The following is a 26044-nucleotide window of genomic DNA, read 5'->3' on the forward strand; positions in this document are numbered from 1 at the left end:
GCGAGTGGACTGTTGTGCTCTTGAGCTTGTACTGCGTTAAATGCTCTTTCAAGGTTTGTGATGGGAATATTTGTAGCCAGCATTTGTCGGTGTTTAGCCCGAGTAATATTCCGCATCCTTCTTTGGTTTCTTTGATCGGAAGTTTCATCTTGTGGGGCATTAGCTGATGACTCGTCCTCTGAGACGTTGTCAAGTTGTGCTATCCATCGAGGGGTTCTCTGTTGGCTAGTACCCATGTTGTTATTTTGAGTAACGAAAAAAACTTCTCTGTCTGGGTAGTAGCTTCCAGAGCTTGATGTTGCGATTTCTGTGGAACTTTCTTCGCGGCTTGAAGTAAGTGGGATGCCTTCCTGGTATGAAAGGTTGTCTATATGAGCGACAAGGCGTGACTTGTAGTCGCGGGCGAGGAGAAATGGTCTCATTCCTGACCAGTGAACGAATCTGCCTTGCGGTGTTGAAGTTATTACCAGACCTTGGGCTGGTCCTGACAGCGGGATCTCTGGGACGTAGTCCGAGTCGGAGTCGTCGTCCTTGTTTTCCCCGTGTTCGAGTTGAGTTCGAGTGAAGAGACCTTGGTAGACCTCGGCTGTATTGCGGAGTCCGTATGGGAACCGCTTTGGATTTGAAGTCGACTTGTGAAGTGACTGGGAGCGACTAGTCCGAACTGGGGTTGAGTCCCCAGCGTAGTCGAACTCGGTGTTGTTGATTTTGAAGTTTTGGTTTTTCCTGACCGAATCCTCTGTTTTCGGCTGAGAAAGGCTTTTGTCGAGAGATTTCTTCTTCTGGATGTTGATGATTTGGCACTGAAACGATCCAGCGCCGTCGGCGATGCAGAGCCAAGATCCGAAAACGAAAGTTCCACCTACCTCGAACGTGAAAGCAGGCTTGATAACGACAGGTGCCATCGAACTCGCGCAGAGAAACTCGACGACTCCCCCTACCTAGCGCGCCAGCTATCAGTGTTTTAGACCGGCAACCCGCCTAGGGGGTACCCTAGGTGGTCTTTTGTGCGGTAAGGACCGTCGAGAATTAAGGAGTCGATGGTGACGCAAGGGACACGATTTAGACAGGTTCAGGCCGCTAGATCGCGTAATACCCTACGTCCTGTGAGTTGATTGTATTGATCTTGGATGTGTTGAAGAAGTTGTCTTTGAGGGGGTCCCTGCCCGCCCTTATATACTCAGGAGGGCAGGGTTACAAGTTTGAATCCTGGTTGTGTACGATTACAGAGTTCTACTCGATGTAGACCGAGTAGTTTCCATATGCACACCTAACTAGTCCGAGTGGGATACGCTTCTTGCCGTGTAGCCCCCTAGTCTTGATTCTGTCCGAGTACGCCCCTTAGCGGGCCGCACAGGGCCTACTCGTGGGCTTGGGATGTACGCCTGACAGCGACTCCATCCTTGTGCCGCGACTCGTTAGGCTCATCGTCGGCTCGTCGCCGGATCCTCGTCGGCTCGTCAGGTTCCTCGTTGGAGCTCTCGTGCGGCGGCTCGTCCAAGTGCTACAGGTGCAACACCTCCAAGGTATCCACACGTGCGGGGAGGAAGCGTCGCAAGCCGGACTGCTAGGTGCGCGAGTTGCAACAAAGGCGAGGGCGTGGGAAGGGGCGCGGCTGTGGTTCGGCCAAAAGGATTAAACCCTAGGGCGCCCCCCACCCCCACCCCTCAATATATAGGGCTTCCTAATGGGCTTCTAGGTCCAAGGCCCATTAGTACTCCTAAACTTGGTCCAATTTGGATCAAATCCTCATTAGGCTTCCAGCCCCTTAAGTGTGTCACCCTATAGGTTCGTATACATATAGACATGGCGCGAGTACTCCTACTCGTCCAATAGTTGGTAGCGACCTCTAGCAAGACGTTCCAACTCCTATACGCCCACGAAGATCATATCAGATGAACCATCACAACTCAAGTGTGGAAGTTAGAAAGGCAAATGGCAAGGGTAACACGAAAGCGATAACTTTCTCCGTCATTTATAATAGCAGCGCGGTAACAATTGCGCAATTAAAGGGATTCAATTTAAACGATCCCCAGAATTCCAGACACCTGATTGGCAGTTACCGGTATTTCAAGGGGAGATAAGATTTCCTTCAACAGATGGTCACGTTGATCGAAGGTTGACCCTTTTACCCACCAAACTAGTCAGCTAAAGGCTCGGGGGCTGCGTGCCACGTGTCCATCGACAAAAAGTTTTTTCTCTAGGTTTTAAAGGACAAATGATGCAAATTATAGATTGACCCTCAGCCCGATTCTTCGATTCAACCTAAAGCTCAGGGGCTACTCCATATGGAGTGCGACTTTTATCGCACTTCCATATAAAATTCAAGGTTGAAAGATAGAAGACTAGGATTTAGCACAATCAAGCCACATGGCAGTTTTCGGGTACCTTTGAAGATTCAACCAAATGAAATAATCGTAGAGCACCAAAACTAGTCGGTGAAGTCTACAAAAGTACTCGGAGCCACTACATTTGACTAAAAAGTACTCGAGGGCTTGCTATACATACATCTATGGGCCCACCAGAAGGTTTGAACCGTCCTAAATATAAGGCTAGGATACTGAGACACATCTGACATGGAGACCATGGCGCGGGACGGCGTAGTCCACATGAAAAGACAAGAACTAGTTGGGGATTAGGAAAGTACTTGTTGTAATAAGAGTAGAACTCCTCTAGTCATATCCGACTAGTATTCCTGTAACCAACCGACCTGTAACCCTACCACCGACAATATAAGGCGAGGAAGGGACCCCCTCCAAAGCAATTCAATCCAACCAACACACAGGATATAGGGTATTTCGCAATCTAGCGGCCCAAACCTATCTAAATTGGGTGTATGTCTTTACCTTCGAGTTCATAATCTCGACAAACCCCACTAACCAAAAGACTACATCGGCAACCCCCCTCGGTAGGTTGCCGGGTCTAAACACCGACAAGCGCATGTTTGTCGCGCATAGGATTTGTGCCTCACTAGGGTGTAGCCGCTGTAGGCCTCCAGCACTCAATGCACCAAACTTCGTGGCAGAAAATCCTAGTTCAGTGTACCAATCCTGTGGTGGAGCTTCCGGAACTCGGTGCATAAAATCCGTGGCGATATCCTCCGTAATTCGGTGTATCAAGCCTATGGCTATCGGTTAACATGCCCCAAGAATAATTGGCAAAGTGTAGCTCTGGAGGGTAATTTCCGTTAAGAGACGTACACAAATAAGTAGTCAGCGCGTTGCCCTACATGTGGAAAACAAGCTGGAAAAATTATATAAAATAATAAAAAAGTGACTTAGCTTGATTCGTGGACAAGTGTCGACGAAGCCATAGCGGTCATCGTGAAGCCGCGATGGTTGTTGATGAAGCCGACTAGTTGGACTCAATTCCGACTAACTGTTGATGGTGTGAGGCCCGTCCTCGACTAGTTTTCTAGTCGAGATGAGTAGTCGAAGTAGTCGTTGGCGACTTCATGCGACCAAACGTCGGGGTAGCAGTGCTCACGTACATCTTCTATGTACGTTAGGTGATGATCTTGAAGCTTTGTGGTAGCCTTCGGTGTGCGTGTGTCACAATTCCTCAATTTGCTTTTCACGGCATGTACTCAGAAGCTTGCTGTCATATCCTTTGCCTTGATCCATGCTTGAGCAGTCAATTTTTCTTCCTCCTCTGCTGTAGCATGCTCGAAATCAGCCCACGCGTCCGGATGCTTGGCAGATGATCCTCTAACCAATCCTTTTCTGCTTCAGATTCGATCCAACTCGGTGACTTCAGCTTTGAAACAGACACGCAGCTCGCCAAATCGGACAGAACCCAATGCTCCTTGGAGTCGACACGAGAGCTTGTTGAGTTGCTGACTAGTCGAAACAACAGCCTCGTCGCGCCGAATAGATTGATTTTGATGGTGAGGTCCTTCGAGCTTGCCCGATGATCTCAACGATCACCCCACTACAAGAAACACCCCCCTCTAGATACATTTTATTTTTAGGTTAGATATGCTTTATTTCATCTCTAGTGAATTATAGATACACTTCACTAAAGCGTGTCTGGAGCGTCTCCCCATGAACCGTGTCAAGAACTATAAACACGTTTTGTCAAACATGTCTACAAGATAAGAGGCGCTTTCTAGAGATGGTGACAAGCATGTCTACCCGACATGAGATGTTTTCTAAAGACAGTGCTAAGCGTGTCTTGTATAAGACATGAAATGCTTTGCAGAGACGGTGCATTACGTATCTACGTCTTATAGAGACATTTTAAATTAAGCAAAGTTGATGCACTCTTTGTATTTTTCTTTCTCAATGCTAACATAGTTTCTAGAACTATTTTCTAATATAATACATGCGTAATTATATTTACTTTGGACACCATAGTACGGATGAAAAAGTACATGAAATGTATTCATTTAATATTAGAGCAATAGAGTCAGCAACAAAATTAATCATCCCCATACATCTAGATATTACATATTCCCTTAAAACTTACACGTTGCGTTCTAATTCTATTTAAAAAGCTTTGCGCAAGCAGACAAACACTTCTCTTCAATTCTCAATCTATCTTCACCTATGTTTATTGACATGCTTCTATGATCTGCAAAATAAATAAATAAATTAATTCAATAAAAGTTCTAGAAAATACAACACCACACATAATTCTGTGATGAATTTAGAAAAAAAGGCTTAGCTAGAGATAGAAGTGAAGGTTATTTTTTAATGATTGCAATATTATACTCAGAAGTCCTGACTTATTCTGCACACAGCCACACAAGCTTAGAAGTTGCAATATTATACCACAACACAAATATAACCAATTTGTTTTTCTGCCACATTCACAGATATCCAAGTTCAGATAAAATCACCTATCCAAATGACAAAGTGGCAGATTCCAAGGATCAATCCACTTAGCGCAAATAGAGATAAAAGAGAATAAGTTTTAATGCTAGTTAGCACATATGCAGATACCAACCTCATCGAGTAGCTTTTCAAACTGTAGATTGACACTTTCAGCATGTGCACACACATTAGTACATCACAGGAACTTGTATGCAAGTCGCAGTTACTTTATATCCATGTCATTATAGCAATGGACTAGACAGTTAGAATGAAACTATATTTTCTCAAATTATCAGAATGAGAGAAAAGTTTGATAGAGTAATGCAGACATAGGAAGTTGTTTAGACCAATAGGACCACAAGGACTAACCCAAATTTGTTGGTCTCCTTTGCCATTTTCATTTCTTCCTTGTTATACCCATTCTCAATAACTGGTGCATTATGTGGGAATATATTAAAAGTATACTGCACCAGGGACAAAGACATTCAGCATGAAGGACTCATGACTAAAATAATTTGATATATGCTCACTACTGGAAAGAAAAATTTCCTTGTCAGTACGAAACATTAAGGTATCATTACAGCCACTTAATATACAAATACTAAAAAAATATAGCACATAGAGAAATTGTAAAAGGTAAACAAATGGTATAATAAACAAATACATAACATAAGCTAGCTACCTGCTAAGTCTGTAGAACATGACTTTGCAAAAGCTGCCTTTCACCTCGATAGTTTCTTTCGTTGCCATTGGATCCTGTCTTGGACTGTAAAGGATTTCACACTTGATGTTCTCCTAAACCATAGTAGCTCGGAGCTAGCAGTAATATAGCTAGTAATTGTGTATATGCAGATCTCACACCCCTAGAGAACAAGTGAATCTTCAAACAAAGATGCAGCATGCTGTAAAAAAAAAGGATTGGTAACATGAGGTAGTAAACAAGATCTGTGGCAACTACTTTCAAGACCATAATCAGTAAATTGGAGCTAAATTATTGATCACATCATAGTATTTAACATGTAACATAAAACTAGAAACACAAGACTTGTGGGCAGGTGTAGTTGCATCTGTAGTTGCACCTTGTGGGCAGGCGCACCCTCAAACTTGTGGGCAGCTGTAGTTGTATCTATATCATCTTTTTCAGGGATATACATATAGGTGCATATATGATTTGTATAATTGACCTAAGCCTTTATAACCAGGTAGCAGGCGTGGCCTTTACCTGGTTAAGTTTTCAACATTCCTATAGCGGTTAGCTAGCTAGATGAAACATCCAAAACATGGAGGTTCTGCAAGGTAGAAAAAACTTCCATCTTTTGTATTCTATTCCATTATGGCTAAGGTGCAGTTCTTCTAACACAGTTCATTCCTAAATTGCAAAATAGATGTATATATTACCATGCAACAATTACAATAGGCAAATTGGGAGGTTACGAAGTTGTGATAGAGTACCAGAAACCCATCCATTGAAGTCAAACTGCTGCTTTGCCACCTTATTTTTTTCTTAATAATCTTCAAGCCACACAAGTTGACATGTCAAATTCGATTTCTCATGAAAGATACATGAAACATGAAACAGAGGCAGGTATAGCATTGTATATTTAGAAGAAAAAACACCATTGTTTCTAAGGTAATATCAAATTATTTTGCAAGAACAAATTAAATCAAGCATCACTAATACTGGAGCATATGCAAAAATGTGCATGCATAAAACAAAAGAAGGTACCAAAAGCCTATACTAAATATACTAGTATTTAGTAGGTGAGGCCGACCTCCAGCTCACCCAAAGAAAAAGTTGTCTCAAGCCATACTCCACCTGTCATTGTGGATAGTTTTATGTGGACGTCAATGAATAATTTGTTAAGCTTGGCTACTCTGCAGTCCCAATACTAATTAGTACACAAAGCAACATTAATTAATATATATGCACTCCAGTTCACACTTCAGTTCACCCATCATTCAGTAAACCCAATTTTCCCTAGATCACTCCAATGGAATAATGATTCTACTATACCTACAATTGAATCTAGCAACGGATTGCCGGTTCTCACCTTTTCTCCTGGAGGAGGCAGAAACAAGGCTCGCAAAGGTCTCAGGCTTCATGTCCCTCTCCTCCCTCAGCCGGTACAACTTGTGCCTAAACACCAGCCTCTGATACCTACGCACAGCACGACACAACCACATGCATCAAACCCAAACCCTAAACTAAGTACGCCCCACCGCCCCGCCCCGAAAAGGAGGCGCCCAAACCAAACCATATCGAGAATCCGAGAGACCCATAGCATCTGGGCATTGGTGGCGAGCCCCAAGAGGCCAATGTAGAGCTTTTCGTGGACCTTGAACACTCGCTGGAAGTCGGTGGCGATCGTCTGCAGCTGGACGTGACACCAAGGCGGCGATGCTAGCGGGGAAATGAGCCATCGGCGGGAGGCGGAGCTGGGGGCGGAATCCAGGGGCCGGCAGGGAAGAGCGCCGGCGGTGGGGGCCGAGCGCCGAGGGGCAGGATCCCGAGGCCGGCGAGGCCCGGGCGTCGGCGGCGACTACGGGGCTAGGGGTGGGTGTGCCCGTGTGTGTGTGTATGTGGCGTGGGTGGGGTGGGTGTGCGTGTGTCCCTGTGTGCGACCGGGATGCGGGCAGGGCTGGGGGCAGAATCCGGGGGCCTACGGGGAAGGGTGCCGGCGGTGGGGGGGTGGGAGCCGGGGGCCAGTCGGACGGTGCCCCTCTCCAAATTCGGAAACGGGCAGCGACATTGAGGAGGATGGGAGAGAGAGAGATCGTGCAGTTTTTTTTACACAAGAGATAATGTGAGAGACTAATCCGTAGGGTTATTTTAATGGGCTGAGACTTTGCACCATCCAGCCCATGTAAGGTCTCGCTTTAGGCCTTGATGAAAATTTTTATGCGTTCTAAAACATGTTAAAGAACCGTGTTAAGCACTTTGTAGATACGTTTTGATTAAAATGTGTCAACAACCGTGTCTAGTAGTGAAACCTCTGAAGATGTAGATACGTTTTCTTCATAACGTGTCAACAAACGTTTCTAGTACTGGAACCGCTTAAGATGTAGACATGCTTTCAAAAATGTAGCAAAGAAAACGTATCTAGAGGAGGTTTACCTCGTGCGCCAGATGCCGGTGTTTTATACCCGGCAACCTACCGAGAGGTATCAGATTGGTTGGTGGGGGATTGCCGGACCTGGAACTCGAAGGTAAAAGTAAGGACACAAGACACGTATTTATATAGGTTCGAGCCGCCAGAGTAGCGTAATACCCTACATCCTATTTGGGGTATTGTATATTGTGCCCTGCACTTGGGTGTTGTTTGGTATTGAGGATTTGATCCTCTGTTGTGGTTCTAGGAGATCTTCGCCTACCGATCTAGGGATTTCTGCCGTCCTTTATATACTCTATTGGATGGGATTACTAGTTGGTTACAAGGTAGAAGTCCTAGTAGGATAGCAGGATTACAGAAGAATTCTAATTGCGGGTACTAGGAATTTATCTCTCGGCCATTTGAAATCCAAGAGTTAGATCAATTCAAACTGGAGGGTGAACTGAGCCAGTTGCAAGTTCGTTGGCAAGAGACAGAAGGGTCTCGGCCATGTGAAATCGAAGAGTTCGATCAATTCAAACTGGAGGGTGAACTGAGCCAGGTGCAAGTTCGTTCCTCTTGCCAGTTGCCATGGGCCGCCGATCATCCAGCCGCTGGTGGCTTCACCAACTCGGCAACTCCCTGCGACCCTGCCGCTCTGATGCACGCGCACCGCTCAGAACTCAGAACTGGGCGCTGCGGCAGGGTTGGCCTCCTCTGCCGGCGGCACAGGAGGAGCGGTGGACTGACCCGGACAGACTGGCGCGAAGGCGCGTGGAGACAAAAACTAGCTAGCCTGCCCTGCGATGCCCAGCCGCAGTCGGAACCCTCCCTGTCTCCGCCTGCCACCGCCATGTCATGCTACGGCGCGTACCGCACCGCACAGCGCCGTGGTGCGCTTGGGCTTGGCCGGCCGGCTGGCCCTGCTTCTGACAGCCGAGGCGTCATACGCCTATCGCTTCAGGCTTCCCGGCGCAGCTGCCTCCTTTCGATTGTTGTTGTTGTCTTGTTGATATGCTAATGCGACACGAGTCGCGGCGCGCAAATATCTCACACGCTGTGATCTGTGATCTGTGAATAACTGAATATGGAGCTAGCGAACTCAAGTACTCAACAAATCACAAGTTCAAGATGGACTCACCAGCCGTTGCTGCGTGGAACTGAGCGCAACCTTCCAATGGGCGTGAATTCGCGTCATTGCGTGTTTGTTTTTACCAGGGCTTCACTGTACGTGAATGAAAACGGTAAAGCAAGAACCCAACAACGCTTGACGAAAGGTAGCTATGCCTCGACGACGTCCATTCCTTAGCCGCAAGCCTCGGTAGCCCACAGGATGGGCTTGCCAAACGAGTGACCGCACAGCGCAAGGATAAGACCGTGGCGAGATCGATCGACGCGACCTGACCGACGTGACGCGGACCGGGCAACCGGCCGGGCGAGGAGGAGGACGACCTTCCCTACCGGCCCTGAGGTGATCGCGCAACAACTACAAGCGAGCTAGCCAGGAAGATCAAACGATATGGCAGCTTCCTTCACGGCAGCAACGGTGCTTGGTTGGTCACTTGGACAGCGGCTGTTGGGTCTAGCCGCCGGTGTGGACGTGTGTGTGGTGACACTTGCTAGCTCCATACATGCACTTGCAGATATAAAGTTCACTCCGCTCAAGGACACGGGCATGCAGCCTCACACGGTTGCTGGTTGGCAACTTGGCACACCGCTCCGCCGTCCATCCATGTCCACCCACCTGCCGAGCGCCACCACCATTCAGATCAGAAACAGAAGATGGGTGCAGAACACATCGGTTGCGTTGCGAGCTCGCACAGGCAGCAATGTCCAGCTGCAGGTGCAGCGAAAGAACCCTAACCTTTGTCATACCTATGAGCTCAGTGAGAGATCAGAGATGCCTGCTGCGCACTCACAGAAAAAAGAGAGATGGAGATAGGGAATCAAACAGGCAGCAGCGGTACTCTCTGAAACAGTGCTCAGGCCGTGCGTCGTCGCTCTGCCTCTGCAGGAGCCCCCACCCCACCCCGGCAACCGAATCCCTCTGCAGAATGCAGATGCCACCGCACTGCTCCTCTCTCTTTGACCGGAGACGAGACACCCACCTGGCCACCTCTCCCAAGCCTAGGCGCCAAGCACCAACGCCGTGGCGCCGCTGCACTGTACCTGTACTGATCCACCACGCACACAGCTCACTGGCCAGGGCAGCAGACACAAACCAGCACAGTGCCGCCGTGCCGGTGGTGTGCTGGTGGCCACCGGCACCGGCAGCAACGGCAAGGCAACCCCGATAGGAGACAAAGCTGCGGCCTTGGCCCCTGCCGCCGCCTTGTCCGTTTCCCCGGAATAGAAGCCCCCAACTCCAACGGAACCCCTGTTCAAACCCTCCCTCCTCTCCTCTGACACCTGCCATGCCCCCACGCCGCCTGCGACCTTCTTGTACATCTTGTCCTGCTCCACCCCGCAACACCGCCTCCGGACCGCTACCTCTCCATCAATCACCCTTCTCCCCCCTTCCTTGTCTTCTTCCTCCCCCTCCCTCCACTACAAATTGCCTCGCCCACTCCCCTTGTCGCCAGCCAGTTTTTGCAGTTTGCACCAACGAGAAGTAGCTTCGGCTAGCTAGACAAGCACACAAGCAAGCGAGAGGGTTCTTGGGGGCGAGAGAGAGCGGATGGTTAGCTGCGCTGCTTCTTCTCCTTCTTCTGCTGCTGACATGGAAGCGGGTCAGGCGGCGGACGGAGGCGCGCTGGCGGTGGTGGCGTCGGTGGCGGCGGCGACCGGCGGGAGACCAGGAGTCGCGGGGGGAGGCCGGGAGCCGGAGGGCCTGCCGTGCCCGCGCTGCGAGTCCGTCAACACCAAGTTCTGCTACTACAACAACTACAACCTCTCCCAGCCGCGCCACTTCTGCCGGGCCTGCCGCCGCTACTGGACGCGCGGGGGCGCGCTCCGCAACGTCCCCGTCGGCGGCGGCACGCGCAAGGCCACCCCGGCGACCCGCCGCAAGCGCACCGCCGGTGGCACGCCGCCCGCTCCCGCGCCCGCGCCCCTGGTGGCGGCCCTGCCTCCGCTCACGATGTCGGGGCCCCACGGCGCGCTGCTGCGGCAGTACGGCGGCCTGCCCTTCCCCGCCCCGGCCCTCGCGTCGCCGCTCGCCGCCGTCGACCCCGACCGCCGGCTGCTCGACCTCGGCGGCAGCTTCAGCTCGCTGATCGCCGCCGCGCCCCCGCTGGACGTCGGCGCCCACTTCTCCGCGGGGTTCCTGGTCGGCGGCCTCGCTCCTGCCCTGGCTCACTCGCCGGCTGCTGCTGCTGCTCTTCCACCGCCGCCGCCGCCGCCTCAGCAGGTACCCCAGGCGCTGCCGGAGGGCCTGATCTGGAGCATGGGGTGGCCGGACCTGTCCATCTAGGCTGGAGCTTCACCTCTCCCCCGGCGGCGCGCCCCGTGCAACGTCGATCGGTGCCCCGACCAACGACTACTGCTCGATCGTCTCTAATCTAGCCTTCTCTTTTAGCCGTTTCTTTGTTAACAGTAGACTGTAGTGCTGCATCCAGGTTATCTTTTTTGGGAGCCCAAGTGGTTTAGGGATCAGGAAAGAGAGCTGTTCTTGGGGTAGTTCAGGAAAGAACTGTGAGTCTGTGAGAATGATCTGAGGATGTGAATCTCTGCATGCTCGTTTGCCTGCATGGGAACCTGCAATGCATGACCAATCGACGCTCCTACCATCTTACATGAGCGGATTGTTTTTTTGGGGAACCAATGAGCTGGTTGTTGCAGTGCTTGTTCTAGAATGAATCTCCTTGTTTGTCATTTGTTTTTGTAGTTCTTCAGCAAATCCATCTCTAATGACTCGTGCTTTTCTTGCTAGTTTCATATGGAATTATGAATTCGTTTTCTTCAGGATACAAATCTAGCTTGTAGTACCTGCTCAGCAGACAGAATCTGAACAGGGAAAGCCCCCATCCCCTTTTGGTTCCTTTGCACCTGTTTGGCTGTTTCCTGTTTATTTCCCTTCCCGAGTGAGAAATGCCAGAGGCAACGGCCGTGAGAACAATCTGTTTTCGAACACAAGATGCAATCTGATATATGTTTGGAAGGAGGAGGCTAAACTTTAGCCCTGTCACATCGGATGTTCGGATACTAATTAGGAGGACTAAACATAAGCTAATTACAAAACTAATTGCAGAACCCCTAGGCTAAATCGCGAGACGAATCTATTGAGCCTAATTAATCCATCATTAGTGAATGGTTACTGTAGCACCACATTGTCAAATCATGCACTAATTAGGCTTAATAGATTCGTCTCGCGATTTAGCCTAGGGGTTGTGTAATTAGTTTTGTAATTAATCTAGGTTTAATACTCCTAATTAGTGTCCAAACATTCGATGTGACGGGGGCTAAAATTTAGCCCCCTCCTTCCAAACACCCCCTATGACACATGGAAATTGACATTTCGGGAAACCGACTCGATTTCTTTGTTCTAAAGCAAAAAAGTTGACTTCTGTTCACTTTCAGAGTTTCAGCGAAAAATAAAAAAAAGGATCTCTGAAAAATTACGGAAAGCTTGAGTTCTGGGCTTTTACAACTCTTGCTTCTGTTCTTTCTGTTCGCTTTTTAGCCCATATCGGCAAACCCTGCAAGTACAAGCCCAAAGCTCCCACTTGTGCGTTGTGCTTTTCCGGCCCAGATGGGATCGCGGATAACAATCGCGGTGCCACGCATCTCGTCGTCACAACTCACAAAGCCGTTGGCGCGCGCGCCCGCCGCCAAGCACAACTGCAAAAGGCGCCGCCGCGCCGGCAGTCGGCTGCCGACCTCTCCCGTCAGTGCCGCGTGCTTCGGCAACCGTGCCATCCTGGATGCCGGCGACCTACAGCTACGACCCATGGCCATGCCTCGGTTTGCTCTGCGTTTGAGTGGTTTCCCCGGGCTCGTAGCGCGTGATGATTCGCAGCGACACGAGTCAACCAAAAATAGCGTGGCCTCGCGTTCGCTGGCACCAACCCGCCGAAACGGCGGTGCCGTCCTTAGCTGCCGCGGCTGCGTGCAGCCCTGGCCCCCTTCCCTCTCGTCCGTCGCGGCCCCGTCCGTCCCCACTCCTCGAGGTGGGGCTCCTCCTGTTCTTCAGGTGACCACGACGAACCGAGCAAGCATTTTAATTTTGATTGCTGCGAGTCCATTGATTGATTCGTGTTCTAGCTATGTTAGTTAAAAATCAAGTGGTTAATATGGGTGATCGATGTGCCATGGCGGCAGGACGTGGTCATGGAGCCCCAGCCCGGCTCGCCGGCGTCGCCGCCGTCCTCGTCGTCACCAAACAGTGCCGAGGTGACGACGACGCCATCCGAAGAGATGCCAGCGCCGGAGGAGCCAGTGGAGGACGTGGAGGTGGCAACCGAGCAAGAGCCGGGCAGGAAGTCCACCTCCTCCTCCTCGTCGTCCTCGTCCGCGTCGTCGGCCGAGAGTCTTCGCCACGTCGACGTCGTCGAGCTCGGCGACACGTTGGTGCCAGCGCCGGAGGACGAACAAGCCGTGGCTCATCCCTTACCGAGCGCCGAGGGCAAACCGGACGCCGGGTCGACGCTGGAGGACGAGCAAGCCGCTCCTCCCGTAGAGAGCGCCGGGGGCAAACCGGACGACGGGACGACGCCGGAGAACGACCACCAGGGCGCGGCCACCGTACACGGCGCGGAGGTCAAGCCGGACGACCGGGCGCTGCCGGAGGACGAACAGGCCGCCGGTCCCGCCGTGGACAGCGCGGAGGTCAAACCGGACGACGAACGGGTGCCGCCGGATGACGAACAGGCCGCCGCTCCCGCCGTGCACAGCGCGGAGGTCAAGCCGGACGACTGGGCGACGTGGCCGGAGCCACCACCTCCGGCCGTGGACTACTCCTTCTCGTCGGACGGCAGCGCCGGTTCCGGCGCGGCGCCCACCTTGCCGACGACGGAGGTGCCGCAGGTCCAGACGATGCCCAAGCTCGAGGGCGCCGCCGGGGCCAGCGAGTTCGACCCGCAGAGGATCCCGGCGTCCGTGTTCCAGACCAGGACGTCGGTCTCGCAGGCCGAGTGGAGCATGACGTCCAACGAGTCGCTGTTCAGCATCCAGGGCGCCAGCGACGTCGGCGGGCCCTACGCCGGCAGCCGGTCCCACTTCGACTTCTTCTACGACGAGGCCATGGCGGCAGCGGCCGGCAGCGCGGAGTCGAACTCCTCCAAGCTGCCGAGCGTCGCGGAGGGAACGGAGCCGGCCGAGTCCAAGGAGTTCGCGGTGCCGGGCAGCGCGAGCTCGCAGGCCAGCGCCGGGAGCGCCGCCAACGCCAAGAAAGCCGCCGTATTACGGCACCACGAGAGCGGCTCCGGCGGCAGCTCGAGCAACTTCTCCTTCGCCTTCCCGATGTGCGCGCCACGATCCTTACCCTCCCCTGCCTATATTGATTGCGCCCTGGCCGTTCCTGACCACCCGTCGTCCTCTTCGTCCGCAGACTGGCGCCGACGTCGCCGAAGAAGGACCTCGTCAGCAGCGCGCTGTACCAGCCGCTGGAGAAGGAGTGGGAGCCGCAGCCGGCGCCGCCGCCGATGGAGCCCCCCTCGTCGGCGTTCGTGGAGATGACGACGGAGGCGGAGCGGCGGGGCAGCACGGGGTGCTGCTGCTGCGGCTGCTGCTGGTTCGATTGCTCCTGGTCCACGTGCTGCGGCTGGTGGCGGTGTTGCTCCTGCAGCTGCTGCTGCTCCTGCCCCAGCTTCTGCCGATGCAGCTGGTGCCTCTGCTCCTGACACAACTGGCGGGAGATCGATCTCACTTAACTTACTGACCGGATCATTTGACCCGAGAGAGAAGAGAAGGTTCGCGCCAAAACAGAAGAAGCCTTGTCGCCATGGGAACTTAGAAGGGTAGGCACCGTCTCATGAAAGGTAGAGATCCCATTCGGCAGCTCCTGCTTGTGTTTTCGGAGGATTATTTGGAAGATGCGTTTGGCATATGCACATCAGCTGACACAGAGTATACGGTACAGGGTACGATGTTGAGATGGAATGGGAATTCAAATGCATGAATTTGTTAGGTTGGTATATTGCTAACCTCACCTGATTAATGGCCAATATTTCTCCTTGTTCCATGTTACATTAATAAAGAACGTATGAGTAACAGCTAACAAGTAACAGCAAAACACAAATACAATTTTCAACAGGTAAAATGTTTTTAAAAAAATGATGGAGAGACCAGAAATATGAGGTAGACCGTAGACCAAACAGATATAGAACCATACTTGCTGTGCACAATATCGTGCACAGTACACCAGTACATGGCTACATGCGAGCAAACAAACCAGCTCCCAGTTCTGTAGAGGGGGCTGCTATGTTAACAAAAACTACCAGTCACACGCTAATATAGGTATCAAACTCAAAATAGCCTACAAGTAATGTATAGATGCAGGATTACTTCCAAGTACCCCATTGCCATCTGATCCCTGAAAACCTTTGCATACAAATCGACATTGCACCTTGACGGACTGCATCAGCTGATTCAGCGTGGAAAAGGACAGTCACCTCGCACAAAGGTGCGCATATCTGAAACAATCGTGACAGCTGAAAATAAAACTCTGATTGAGGCACATGGATTAGGAGTTTCTTCAGACAACTTTGGAACTGACTATCTGTGCATAGGGCGAGGCATAATGTCAGTTGACATGAAAATCTTGGGGCCAGCTTGACCTCCCTGATGCTAGCAAGCATTCTCAGAAGATAATCTGGGTTAACTGATTCAAGAAGATCATACTGGCTTGCAGACTCAGGTAGCTCAAGCTCCAATGTCCTGATAGCTCGACTATCTACAAATGCTGAAAACAGGGAGCTAAGATCCAATGACTCTATGCGAAGATCTGTCAAACTCACAAGACCATCAACTTGGGCAGTTGCACCAAGTTTCTCAATGGTGAGCTTCAGAGTAGACAAGGATGGAGTATCCAAAATGAGCCTATCTGGTCGAACACATTTCAACTCTAGAGAGTACAAGTTTGGCGCATGGACAACCAAAGACCGTGGGACATTTGATACCTCCCAGTGGCAAGTGTTCAGTTGAAGAAGGTGAATCTTAGGGTCCTTGAGCCCTCCAACTCCTATAAGATTAAGACTGCGAAGGCAAGGGAAGCATTCATTCAATTGGTCGAGGTCTTCATCATCTAGTCTAATGAACTCAAGCGTCAGATGAGTCAGATTTGGCATTTTCTTGAGCCCATCAACAGAAAGCCATGCATTTTTAAGGCCCAACTTGATGAGACTGTGACCTGCGTGGAAACAGATCACCACATGCAGGATTAGACAGTCAGACATCTAGAGTTAAATATACTATGATGGATGGGTTCTTCATCATGCACATAATAAATCTGAGAAATGCCGAAACAGGTTTATTTGCTTATCAAGTAATCACATCAAGCATTGAGCTCAACATTTACTTAGGCTATGAACAAAAGATGTTACCTAATCTCTCTTTCAAAAAATTTAGGATACGGCACTCATATTTGTATTGCCTAAGTGACATGTAAAACCTGGACCAACATGTCAGTGAGGCATTGAGCAGCAAATTCTGAATTTGCTCTTTTTTTAAGTTCAGATTACACAACGAAACAAGCTAGAAAGAAGTTCAGATAGTACATATAAAAGATAGCAAAATATTAGGATATGTGACGGCCTAGAAAAAGAACAGCCACTCAACCAATCTACAGACCCAGGTACCATTTTGAAAGGCAAAGAGCATTAGGTCAATATATCCTCATTTCTGTAGCATCTGTCAACAAGCCTACAGAGCTAGGCTGCACTTTAGCTCAAGTTTAGCTCCTTCAAAGTTCAAACAGAACACCATAAATTGTTCTATTAATAAAAAGTTAAACTACAAAAAAAAAGTTCACAAGGCCACAACCTTTGTTGTGATTATGAACGACTGATCAAATGCATACACAGAAACACAAGTACTATTCGTTCATGTTGTATTGTGGCTTAGATTAGTAAAATAGTGGTGTTCAATCTACGACTCGTCCTTACATCAAGCATGGCATGACAGACGGCAGAAATAGCAAACTAATCAAACCGCAATCTCAGACAGGAAAAGGGAGCGCACAGTAGTGGGAGATGAGAAGGAGCGCCTCCGCTTTCCTCCAGCACGCCTGCGGCCAGTAATCGGCGATCTCCACCTCGCGGAGGACGGGCCCCGCGGCGGTGGCCGCCCACGCCGCCACGGCCTCCCCGCTGGTGAGGTGCAGGTCGTCGGCGTCCTCGAACTCCCCCTCCTCCACCCACGCCGCGTCGTCGGGGGAGCCCTCCCCGTCGGCCGCGTCGAGCGACAGGGAGCGTAGGTGCGGCCCGAGGAGCGAGGCGAGGTTCCCGGCGGTCGCGCGGAACGCGGGGGGGCCAGCACGGCCCTCGCCGCGGCGGCGGCGCGCGCAGTCGGCGGCGCGGAGGCGGGCGCGGGGGCAGAGGTAGGACGCGGCGAGGAGCGCTCGCGAGGCGAGGCGGCAAGATGCGATGTCTCCGGCGTCCGCGACGCGGCCCAGGACGTCGGCGAGGACCGCCGCCGGGAGGGCGTCCAGGGAGTCGCCGGAGGCGGACATTTGGGGATGGCTTCTGCCTTCTTCTGTGGTCTCTGTTTTTTTTTTTTACCGGGTTTATATTTCACCCTCCGGACATTTGGGGATGGCTTCTGCCTTCTTCTGTGGTGTCTGTTTATTTTTTGACCGGTTTTATATTTCACATAATGATTATATTCCAGTTCTTACAAAGACACTTTGAAGGAAAAAAAATTACAGCCTAGTTCTTGCAAAAAAAAATTACAGATCCTCCGGTCGTCCTCGTCGCCGGCGATCGGAGCAGCCACAGACACACTCTTGTCGCACCAAAGGTTGGAGAGGAGACACATCGAGCTTGTAACTTGAAGCCAACCTCCTTCTCGGCGAAGGAATTTCATAATTTTTCACTGCCACCAAGAACAGCACGTCTAACACATCGACATACTCTATAACCGTTGAACACTCTAACAGAAGAAGATGACCATCGGTCATCACATCACCGAGAGTCAAGGGATACGGTGCCTCAAGAACTACCTGCGGTCTCGGCTCACCAGATAACAACACAACCCGAAGGGGAAGTAAACCACCAAAATAGGTGGGAGACAAAATCCAACCTGATTTCTCGGCACGTTGGTAGACATACCTCCCAAGACTTCCACTGGAAAGACCCGCCACACTGCCGACAGAGACGAAGGAGGGACAATAACATGAGCAGGAATGTGTCACTGTCCAAGAATAGACTATCCTCCATGGATTCTCACCGAAGAAGGCAACATCAGGCTTGCTGACACAAACGCAGGCTCCACCACCGTCACAACCTCCGACGACTCTCCAGAGGAACAAAAGAATCAGTGGCCATCTATACAACGCCACCAGTACACCTACCCTGCTATTTAACTATAGTAGATGCAAGGAAACTATAGATCCACCATCGATTCGTTCGATCCCCCTCCCCCTTCGACGCCGGCGAGGGTGCCAGAGGCGAGGATGACGACGAATTGGCGGAGAAGACGCGGAATCACCCTAAAGTCGCCGCTGTAGCAAGGGGAAAGAAGGATCGAGAGGGGCGCTCCCCCCTTCTTCTGTGGTCTATGGTCCGACTGGATGATGTTCTGGGTCCGGCATGGTTGAGGAAGGCTGAAGCCCAATCCAATATCATGGGCTCTGTTGGAGCCCTACTGTCCATCAGCCCGGCCCATCCAACAAAAAGCACCCGAAACCCTTAAAAAAAAGGAAAAAAAGAAAGAAAGAGAACAAGACACAGTAACAAGCCACCAGCAATGTAAAATTCTCTCCCAAAGCAATATTAGCAAAACACAACCTAATCGAGATTCAGTTTCTAACAAATTTGCCGCATTTGACCTTTCCACAACCTAACACGTGAACGGGCCTCGTCCGAGGCAGCGGCGTAAGGATTGGTGCTAGACTGCTTGTTCACGGCTAGGCGATCGACTTGGCAGTGGCAGTGGTGGAAAAAAATTGCATGCAATCGGGCTGCAGACGGAGCGCCCTGCAGTCCGTCGCGCGATGCCCTCCGTGTGGGATCGGACGGAGGCACCCTCGCTCGGCTCGATAGTCGCTGGCTCATTTACGTATGCGCCGTCCGCGCGGTACTTTCTGTCCGCGGCTCGCTCGGCTCGCTCATCGTCGCGTCCGCCGCGATCCTCGCGATCAGTTTCCCTCGGCTCGCGTAATCTCGTGATCAGATCAGTTGCCGTTCCTCCTGCTCGTCTCCACAGCCTCCTCCTCGGCCGCCTCCACCGGCACGTCCCACTCACCGTTGTGGAAGGCGCACACGTACGACTTGGAAGGTGGGCATCTTCGCCTCGCTCCAGTTATGGACGTGCATCTCCTGCCGCTTCCTCTTCAACTACCCCAGCAACGGCACCGTCATGCCCATCGACTGCCGATCCAAGGTGACTACTCTCTCCATTGTTTCTTTCATTCGTTCGTTCGGACATTCCACAACAACAATTAGCAGGTACAAACATCAATGAGCCATACTTGTACAGACGAATAATGTTGTTACATATAATTCCCAAGTGCAGGAAGCTAGGAACACACACGCTCATCAGATGCCATCTTCCTCTAGAATCGTTGGAGAACCTGGAGCAAATGATCAGCAGATAACTCAGGTACAGTTAGCTTTTTTTTTGTTTGATGATTGTATACGCCCTCCGTCTATTTTTAATCCGTGAGCACATTTACATGCGTGAGCACATGCTAGGTCGCACATAATACAGAGAATACCGAGTCGATCACCACAGAAGCAATGGCGAATGAAACGCCAGATGAGGTAATTGAAGCAACTTGAATAATAAAATTCAAGTGAGATCATAATATTTCATATTTTTCTAAGACATCTTTTAACTCTACGCTCATTATATAACAGGTGGCTGATAAAGTTGGACAAACTTTGATTGTTCCTGAAGTTGGAATGTCTTTCGAATCCGAGGAGAAAGCTTACGATATGTACAACACATATGCAGGCAAGATTGAGTTCAGTATTAGAAAGAGTGACATAAAGCGCCGAGTAGATGGCAATATCTGTCACAAACATATAGTTTGCAGTAGTCAAGGTCATGGACAAACAGAATCATCAAAACACACTACAAGGACAGGTTGCAATGCTCGTGTTCAGTTAGTGTTAGCAAGGAGGGGGTGTGGACAGTGTATAAGGTTGTGCTTGATCACAATCATTACGTGGCTAGTCCAAATAAAAGGCAGAAGCTGAGGTCCCAACGAAGTGTTGAAGAAGCAGACAAGAAACTAATTGGCCAAATGAGAGACGGCGGGATCAAGCCAGCTCAGGTGTTTGAGTTTATGGTACAATTTTATGGAGGAGTTGACAAAGTGCCATTCACACGGATGGATTGCAACAATGAGATTGGTCGACAGCGCAAGAAGTTTTTGGAATCCAATGATGCACAGACATTGTTGGAATACTTGAAAAATAAGCAAACAGAGGATCCATCATTCTTTTATGCCATTGAAATAGATAAGGAAGATGGTAGAATGGCTAATTTCTTTTGGGCAGATGGTCAGTCTATCATGGATTACGCATGTTTTGGTGATGCCATGTCTTTTGACATCATGTTTTAGACTAATAAGTTTGAATTGCCTTTTGCTCCACTACTGGGAACCAACCATCACAAGCAGACAATCATTTTTGGGGCTGCATTATTATTTAATGAGACTATTGAATCTTTTGTTTGGCTATTTGAAACCTTTCTAATAGCAATGTCAGGCAAGCATCCTAGTACAATTTTTACTGATCAAGATGCGGCTATGGCAGGCGCAATTGCTTATGTATTCCCAAACACAAGCCATCGTCTTTGTTTATGGCACATTTATTTAAATGCTGCTAAACATCTCAGTCATGTAATTCAAGAGCATCCGGAGAAATTTCTTCCTGATTTTAAGAGATGTGTGTATGAAGACAGATCTGAGTTTTACTTCAAGAAGAAGTGGGATGAATTGTTGCGGGACTATAAACTTGAGGACAATGAATGGATGTTAAACCTATATGATTTGAGAGCAAAGTGGGCTGCTGTGCATCGTGACTCATTTACAGCTGATATGAACTCCACTCAAAGGAGTGAAGGTATGAATAATGTATTCAAGAAAAGATTTCGTAGAAAATTGGGTCTTTCGGAGCTCCTTGTAGAATGCGAGAAGGTTTCTGTTAGTCTTCGTGAAAATAAGTTGGATGAAGATTTCCAATCACGTCGAAAGAGCCTAGTTACTTGCATCCCTCTATTGAAGACCGAGGCCGATTCATATACAAGGAGGATGTTTAAAGAATTTGAGAAAGAATTTGAGGAACAGTTTTCATTTTCTTGTAGATTGTTACCTAGTGAGGGCTCAGTTTTGACATATATGGTTACACATATGTACTCTGACTATGGAGCAACGGTTGTATTCAACAAAGCAGATTTGACCATTGCATGTGCTTGCCGAAAGTACGAATCCATAGGTATGTATACAAGGTTTAAATTGCAATAGTATAATTTCTAATACAAATTGCTGAAATATGACATCCACATCTTATAGGTATATTGTGCAAGCATGCGCTCAAAGTGTTCAATGTAAACGATGTTTTCATGTTACCATCACAATATATACTAAACAGATGGACAAAATATGCAAAGAGAGGATTCTATATTGAGAAACAAGGATCTGAGAAGGAAAGTTTGAAAACCCAAGCTGCACGTATCGCACGAAAGGCAACATCCATTGCATTGAAGTGTTCACGGTCAAAAGAACTTCTTGATTATTTGGAGAATGCAATAGGTAATTTGGATTTGGAAGCAGATAATTCTCTAAGCAAGATGCAAGAAAAAGCCAATGAGGTTCCTCCAATTTCAATTGATTGTGCTACAAACACATTCAGAGGTCAAATATCATTTAGAATTCCTCGGGTGGTAAAAGGCCCAAAGAGTAAACGAGGGACCATCTCCCTTGAAAAGAATAAAGGGAAGAAAAAGAAAAGTGGTAGAAAGAAAGGTAATGATCCTACCCATTTTAGGATGTTTTCCTTTTTTTGTTGCATTTGTATTTAACTTCATATGTTTGAATATAGGGCAAGATTCAATAAATGCAGCAAATAATAGATACGAAGGATGTGAAGAAGCTGACCTAGAGCAATTTATCGTAAGTCATATGATTTGGACTATATTCACTTTTCATATTTGATTTACTTACATGTAACTTTTTATAAACAATTTCATATTCTATCATACAGGATCTTAACGATGGTACCATTGATGGTAGCAGCACAATGCCAAACTTTGCAAATAATGTGTACGGACAATCTTCCTCCATGACATCTCCATTGATCCAAGAAGGATATGCCAATATCTCAATGCCGCACTTTACAGTTGGTGCTCCGTATATCCAAGGAGGATATACAAATCTATTACTTGGAGTTGATCAAGCTGCCACATTACAGCCTGCTGTTAAGAAATTAAATTTTGATGGAGTGCCAAATCAAGAAAACAAGTGACCTTATTGTGTTACACAGAATTTTATTTTTCATTTGTGCTGTGTTGGGATCATATATTTGTTATCTATATCAGTTATGTAACTCATTTATATTGTTTGAGAATTATACATAACATCATTATTTGTTATTTTCATTTGCGCTGTGTTCCTGGCTTCCTGCACTTGGGAATTATATGTAACAGCATTATTCGCCTGTACAAGTATGGCTCATTGACGTTTGTATCTGCTAATTGTTGTTGTGGAATGACCGAACGAACGAATCAAAGAAACAATGGAGAGAGCAGTCGCCTTGGATCAGCAGTCGATGGACATGGCGGTGCTATTGCCGGGGTAGTTGAAGAGGGCAACTGATCGCGAGGATCGCGGCGGACGCACGATGAGCGAGCCGAGCGAGCCGCGGACAGAAAGTACCACGCGGACGGCGCATACGTAAATGAGCCAGCTACTATCAAGGGCATCGCACGACGGACTGCAGGGCGCTCCGTCTGCAGCCCGACTGCATGCAATTTTTTTCCGGCAGTGGCAGCGCCGCAGCAGGGATCGGCACGTATCGCGTATTCCCATCCATTGCCATTTGGCAACACAGGATGATATGTCCGGCCGGCCGGCGCTGTCTCCATCCATCCTGCGCTATTGCGTTACTGGTCGCAGGTCAATGCGAAATGCAATAAAAATAAAATGAAATATTCGTTTAAAAAAATGAAATAGATGACCAACTGAAAGGCCGCGCTTGTTTCGTTTTCGTCCCTGCCAGTGTCAGGCGCGCAGACCAACATCACCTCGGGGGCTTCCCTGCAGGCCGCCGCCGGCGCCGGCTGGCCCTCCCCGTCCGGCCGCTTCGCCTTCGGCTTCTACGCCACGGACGGGGGCCTCGCCGTCGGCGTCTGGCTCGCCACCGCGCCCAACGTCACGGTCACGTGGACGGCCGACCGCGACAAGGCCCCGGCCACGGGCGGCGCGGTCCGGATCACCAGCGACGGGCGTCTGGTCTGGGCCGGCGCCAACGGCGGGGAGAGGAGCCTCGCCGTGCCGCCCCAGCCGGCCGTCGCGGCGGCCATGCGCGACGACGGCAGCTTCGTGCTCTACGGCGCCAACGGGACCGTCGTGTGATCCACCTTCACGGTGGCCACGGACACCCTGCTCCCCGGGCAGGACCTCGTGCCTGGCGCGCAGCTCTTCTCCAGCGTCTCCGACACCAGCTGGGCCACTGGGAGGTACCGCCTGGCCAACCAGCTGGAAGACGGCAACCTCGTCACGTACCCCGTGCAAACGCATAACAACGCGACCTCCTCGTACTGGACACCGGCACATTCAGAAACGGATTCCTCGTCACCCTGCGCCTCGACGCCACCGGCGTGCTCTACCTCACGGGCAACGGTGGCAACTACACCAAGAACCAGACCAATCCTGGGGCTGCGCAATCGGCCGGTGAGAAATAAGTCTTGTACCGCGTCAGGATCGACCCCGACGGGATCCTGCGCCGGTACCGCCACGCCGTGGCGTCCACCGGCGCGTGGAGCACCGACGTCGATTGGATCGGGCCGAGCGACCGGTGCCAGGTCAAGGGCGTGTGCGGGCTCAACAGCTACTGCGTCCTCGACAGCGGCGTGCAGCCCAGGTGTGTGTGCCCGCCGGGTTTCGACTTGATCGACGCCACCAACGCCGCGCTCGGGTGCAACGAGACCACAGGCGCCGGTGACTGCGCGGCCGCAGCCGCAGCAGGTCTGACCATGACCATGGCGGCGATGCAGGACATGTGGTGGGCGGACACACCTTACGGCAGTTTTGTGGGCGCGGCCGACTGCCAGGCCGCCTGCATGGCCGACTGCCTCTGCGCCGCCGTGCGGCTCAACGGCAACGACGGAACGTGCACCACGCAGAAGCTCCCGCTCCGGTACGGCCGCACGGGCGGCGGGTACACGCTTTTCGTCAGAAACGCCGCGGGGACGGCGGACCCAGCGCTCGGCGGCAGGGGACCGTCACCGCGTCGGGCGCGCGGCCACCATCGCGCTGGTCTGAGTCGGGCTCCTGACGTGCGTGTCGTTGGCCACGCTCGTAGCGGCGGCGCGGCTGGCCTGGGCAAACCGGAGGGCCGTGCAGCACAGGCGCCTGACGGACGCGGACGAGGAGGCGGCGGCGGCCCTGAGCCTTGGGTCGTACAGCTACGGGGAGCTGGAGCACGGGCGGCTTCCGGGAGCCGGTTGACCGCGGCGCGTTCGGCACGGTGTTCAGGGGCACGCTGCACGGCGGCGAGGGCGAGAGAGCCATCGCCGTGAAGCGGCTGGAGAAGGTGGTGGAGGAAGGCGAGCACGAGTTCCAGCGGGAGGTGCGCGCCATCGGGCGGACGAGCCACCGGAACCTGGTCCGGCTGCTGGGGTTCTGCCACGACACGAGGGCGCCCACCGGCTGCTGGTGTACGAGTACGTGAGCAACGGCTCCCTGGCGGCGCGGCTGTTCCTCAACAAACCGTGCCCGTCGTGGTCCGAGCGCGTGGGCATCCCGCTGGACGTTGCGCGCGGGCTCCACTACCTCCACGACGAGCTGGAGAGCCGCGTGATCCATTGCGACGTGCAGCCCCAGAACATCCTGATGGACGCGTCGGGGACGGCGAAGATCGCCGACTTCGGGCTCGCCAAGCTGCTGCTCCCGGACCAGACGCGGACCTTCACGGGGGTGCGCGGCACGCGCGGGTACCTGGCCCCCGAGTGGTACCGCGGCGCCGGGCCCCTGACGGTGAAGGCGGACGTGTACAGCTACGGCGTCGTGCTGCTGGAGACAGTGACGTGCCGCCGGAGCATGGAGCTCGAGGAGGCCGGCGAGGAGCGGACGATCATGGAGCTGGCGCACGAGTGCCTGGTGGCAGGGGAGGTGAGGCGGGTGATGGGCAGCGTCGACGACGACGCCGTGGAGGCTGCGGAGGTGGAGAGGGCGGTGAAGGTCGCGGTGTGGTGCGCGCAGGCCGAGCCGCAGGCGAGGCCGGCCATGAGGACCGTCATCCTCATGCTGGAAGGGCACGTGAAGGTGCCGTTCCCACCGCCGCCGGCCTCGTCCTGATGGATCCGATCCGGTGGTGTTGTCACCAGTGGTTCAGAACCCACACAGCACGTCACCAAACGAACTGCAAAAAATAAGCGCGGTCCTAGAAAATACCCCTGCCTGCACTGAGGAGAAGAGGAAACGAACGTGTCTGAAGGGACAGTGAGGCCGAAGCCCAGCCCAATTCCACGGGATCCCTGGGCCAAGTTCTCACCTCAATCCGCAACGAGTCTGCAGCCCAGGTGCTCAACCGGCACCAGCGATATATATAGGTCCTGTTCGGCATGACTCCAGCTCTGGGTGGAGCTGCTCCACTCCACAACTCCAAAATGGGGTGTTTGGCTAGATGAGTACTTTTAGTGTGAATGGTCATTGTTGCCCCTCAATTCAGGTCCCACTTGTCATCCTCTAGGTGAGAATTAGAAGAAGCTAGGAGGACCTCGGTGCAAACATTTTCTTTCAGCTCCACACCCACCGCACGCCTGGGGAGAAAAAGAACCAAAGAATATAGTATTTATTATATTTAATAACTGAAAAAA

At 51.2% G+C, this 26044-nt stretch overlaps 3 protein-coding genes and 1 pseudogene across 3 annotated transcripts; 3 read left to right on the top strand and 1 right to left on the bottom strand.

The window, feature by feature from the left end:
• The first annotated feature begins 10622 nt into the window (after window positions 1-10622).
• Window positions 10623-11716, top strand: LOC101764368 (dof zinc finger protein DOF1.7). Its single transcript, XM_012845949.2, has one exon. The coding sequence runs from the start codon at window positions 10623-10625 to the stop codon at window positions 11313-11315; it is 693 nt and encodes a 230-aa protein (XP_012701403.1). The 3' UTR covers window positions 11316-11716.
• A 1455-nt stretch (window positions 11717-13171) lies between these two features.
• Window positions 13172-14598, top strand: LOC101764771 (fibrous sheath CABYR-binding protein). Its single transcript, XM_022826295.1, has 2 exons — window positions 13172-13438; window positions 13574-14598. Exons 1-2 carry the CDS (start codon window positions 13172-13174, stop codon window positions 14516-14518), a joined length of 1212 nt encoding a protein of 403 aa, XP_022682030.1. The 3' UTR covers window positions 14519-14598.
• A 537-nt stretch (window positions 14599-15135) lies between these two features.
• Window positions 15136-17558, bottom strand: LOC101760311 (F-box/LRR-repeat protein At4g29420). The gene is made up of 2 exons (XM_004968452.4): window positions 17021-17558; window positions 15136-16190 (listed from the first exon to the last, which is right to left on the bottom strand). The coding sequence occupies exons 1-2, from the start codon at window positions 17508-17510 to the stop codon at window positions 15343-15345; spliced, it is 1338 nt and encodes a 445-aa protein (XP_004968509.1). The 5' UTR covers window positions 17511-17558; the 3' UTR covers window positions 15136-15342.
• A 5967-nt stretch (window positions 17559-23525) lies between these two features.
• On the top strand, window positions 23526-25523 carry LOC101765174 (annotated as a pseudogene).
• The last annotated feature ends 521 nt before the right edge of the window (window positions 25524-26044 follow it).

This window comes from Setaria italica, chromosome V (assembly GCF_000263155.2).
Source record: "Setaria italica strain Yugu1 chromosome V, Setaria_italica_v2.0, whole genome shotgun sequence".
Classification (NCBI taxonomy): Eukaryota; Viridiplantae; Streptophyta; class Magnoliopsida; order Poales; family Poaceae; genus Setaria; species Setaria italica.

Excerpts from the sequence above, each read along its gene's own strand:
- LOC101764771 (XM_022826295.1), top strand. The coding sequence starts at position 13,172 with ATGGAGCCCCAGCCCGGCTCGCCGGCGTCGCCGCCGTCCTCGTCGTCA. Across the intron at positions 13,439-13,573 it reads CGCCGGAGGACGAACAAGCC|GGCGCGGCCACCGTACACGG; the intron begins GTGGCTCATCCC and ends AACGACCACCAG.
- LOC101764368 (XM_012845949.2), top strand. The coding sequence starts at position 10,623 with ATGGAAGCGGGTCAGGCGGCGGACGGAGGCGCGCTGGCGGTGGTGGCG.
- LOC101760311 (XM_004968452.4), bottom strand. The coding sequence starts at position 17,510 with ATGTCCGCCTCCGGCGACTCCCTGGACGCCCTCCCGGCGGCGGTCCTC. Across the intron at positions 16,191-17,020 it reads CCTTCTCATCTCCCACTACT|GTCACAGTCTCATCAAGTTG; the intron begins GTGCGCTCCCTT and ends GTTTCCACGCAG.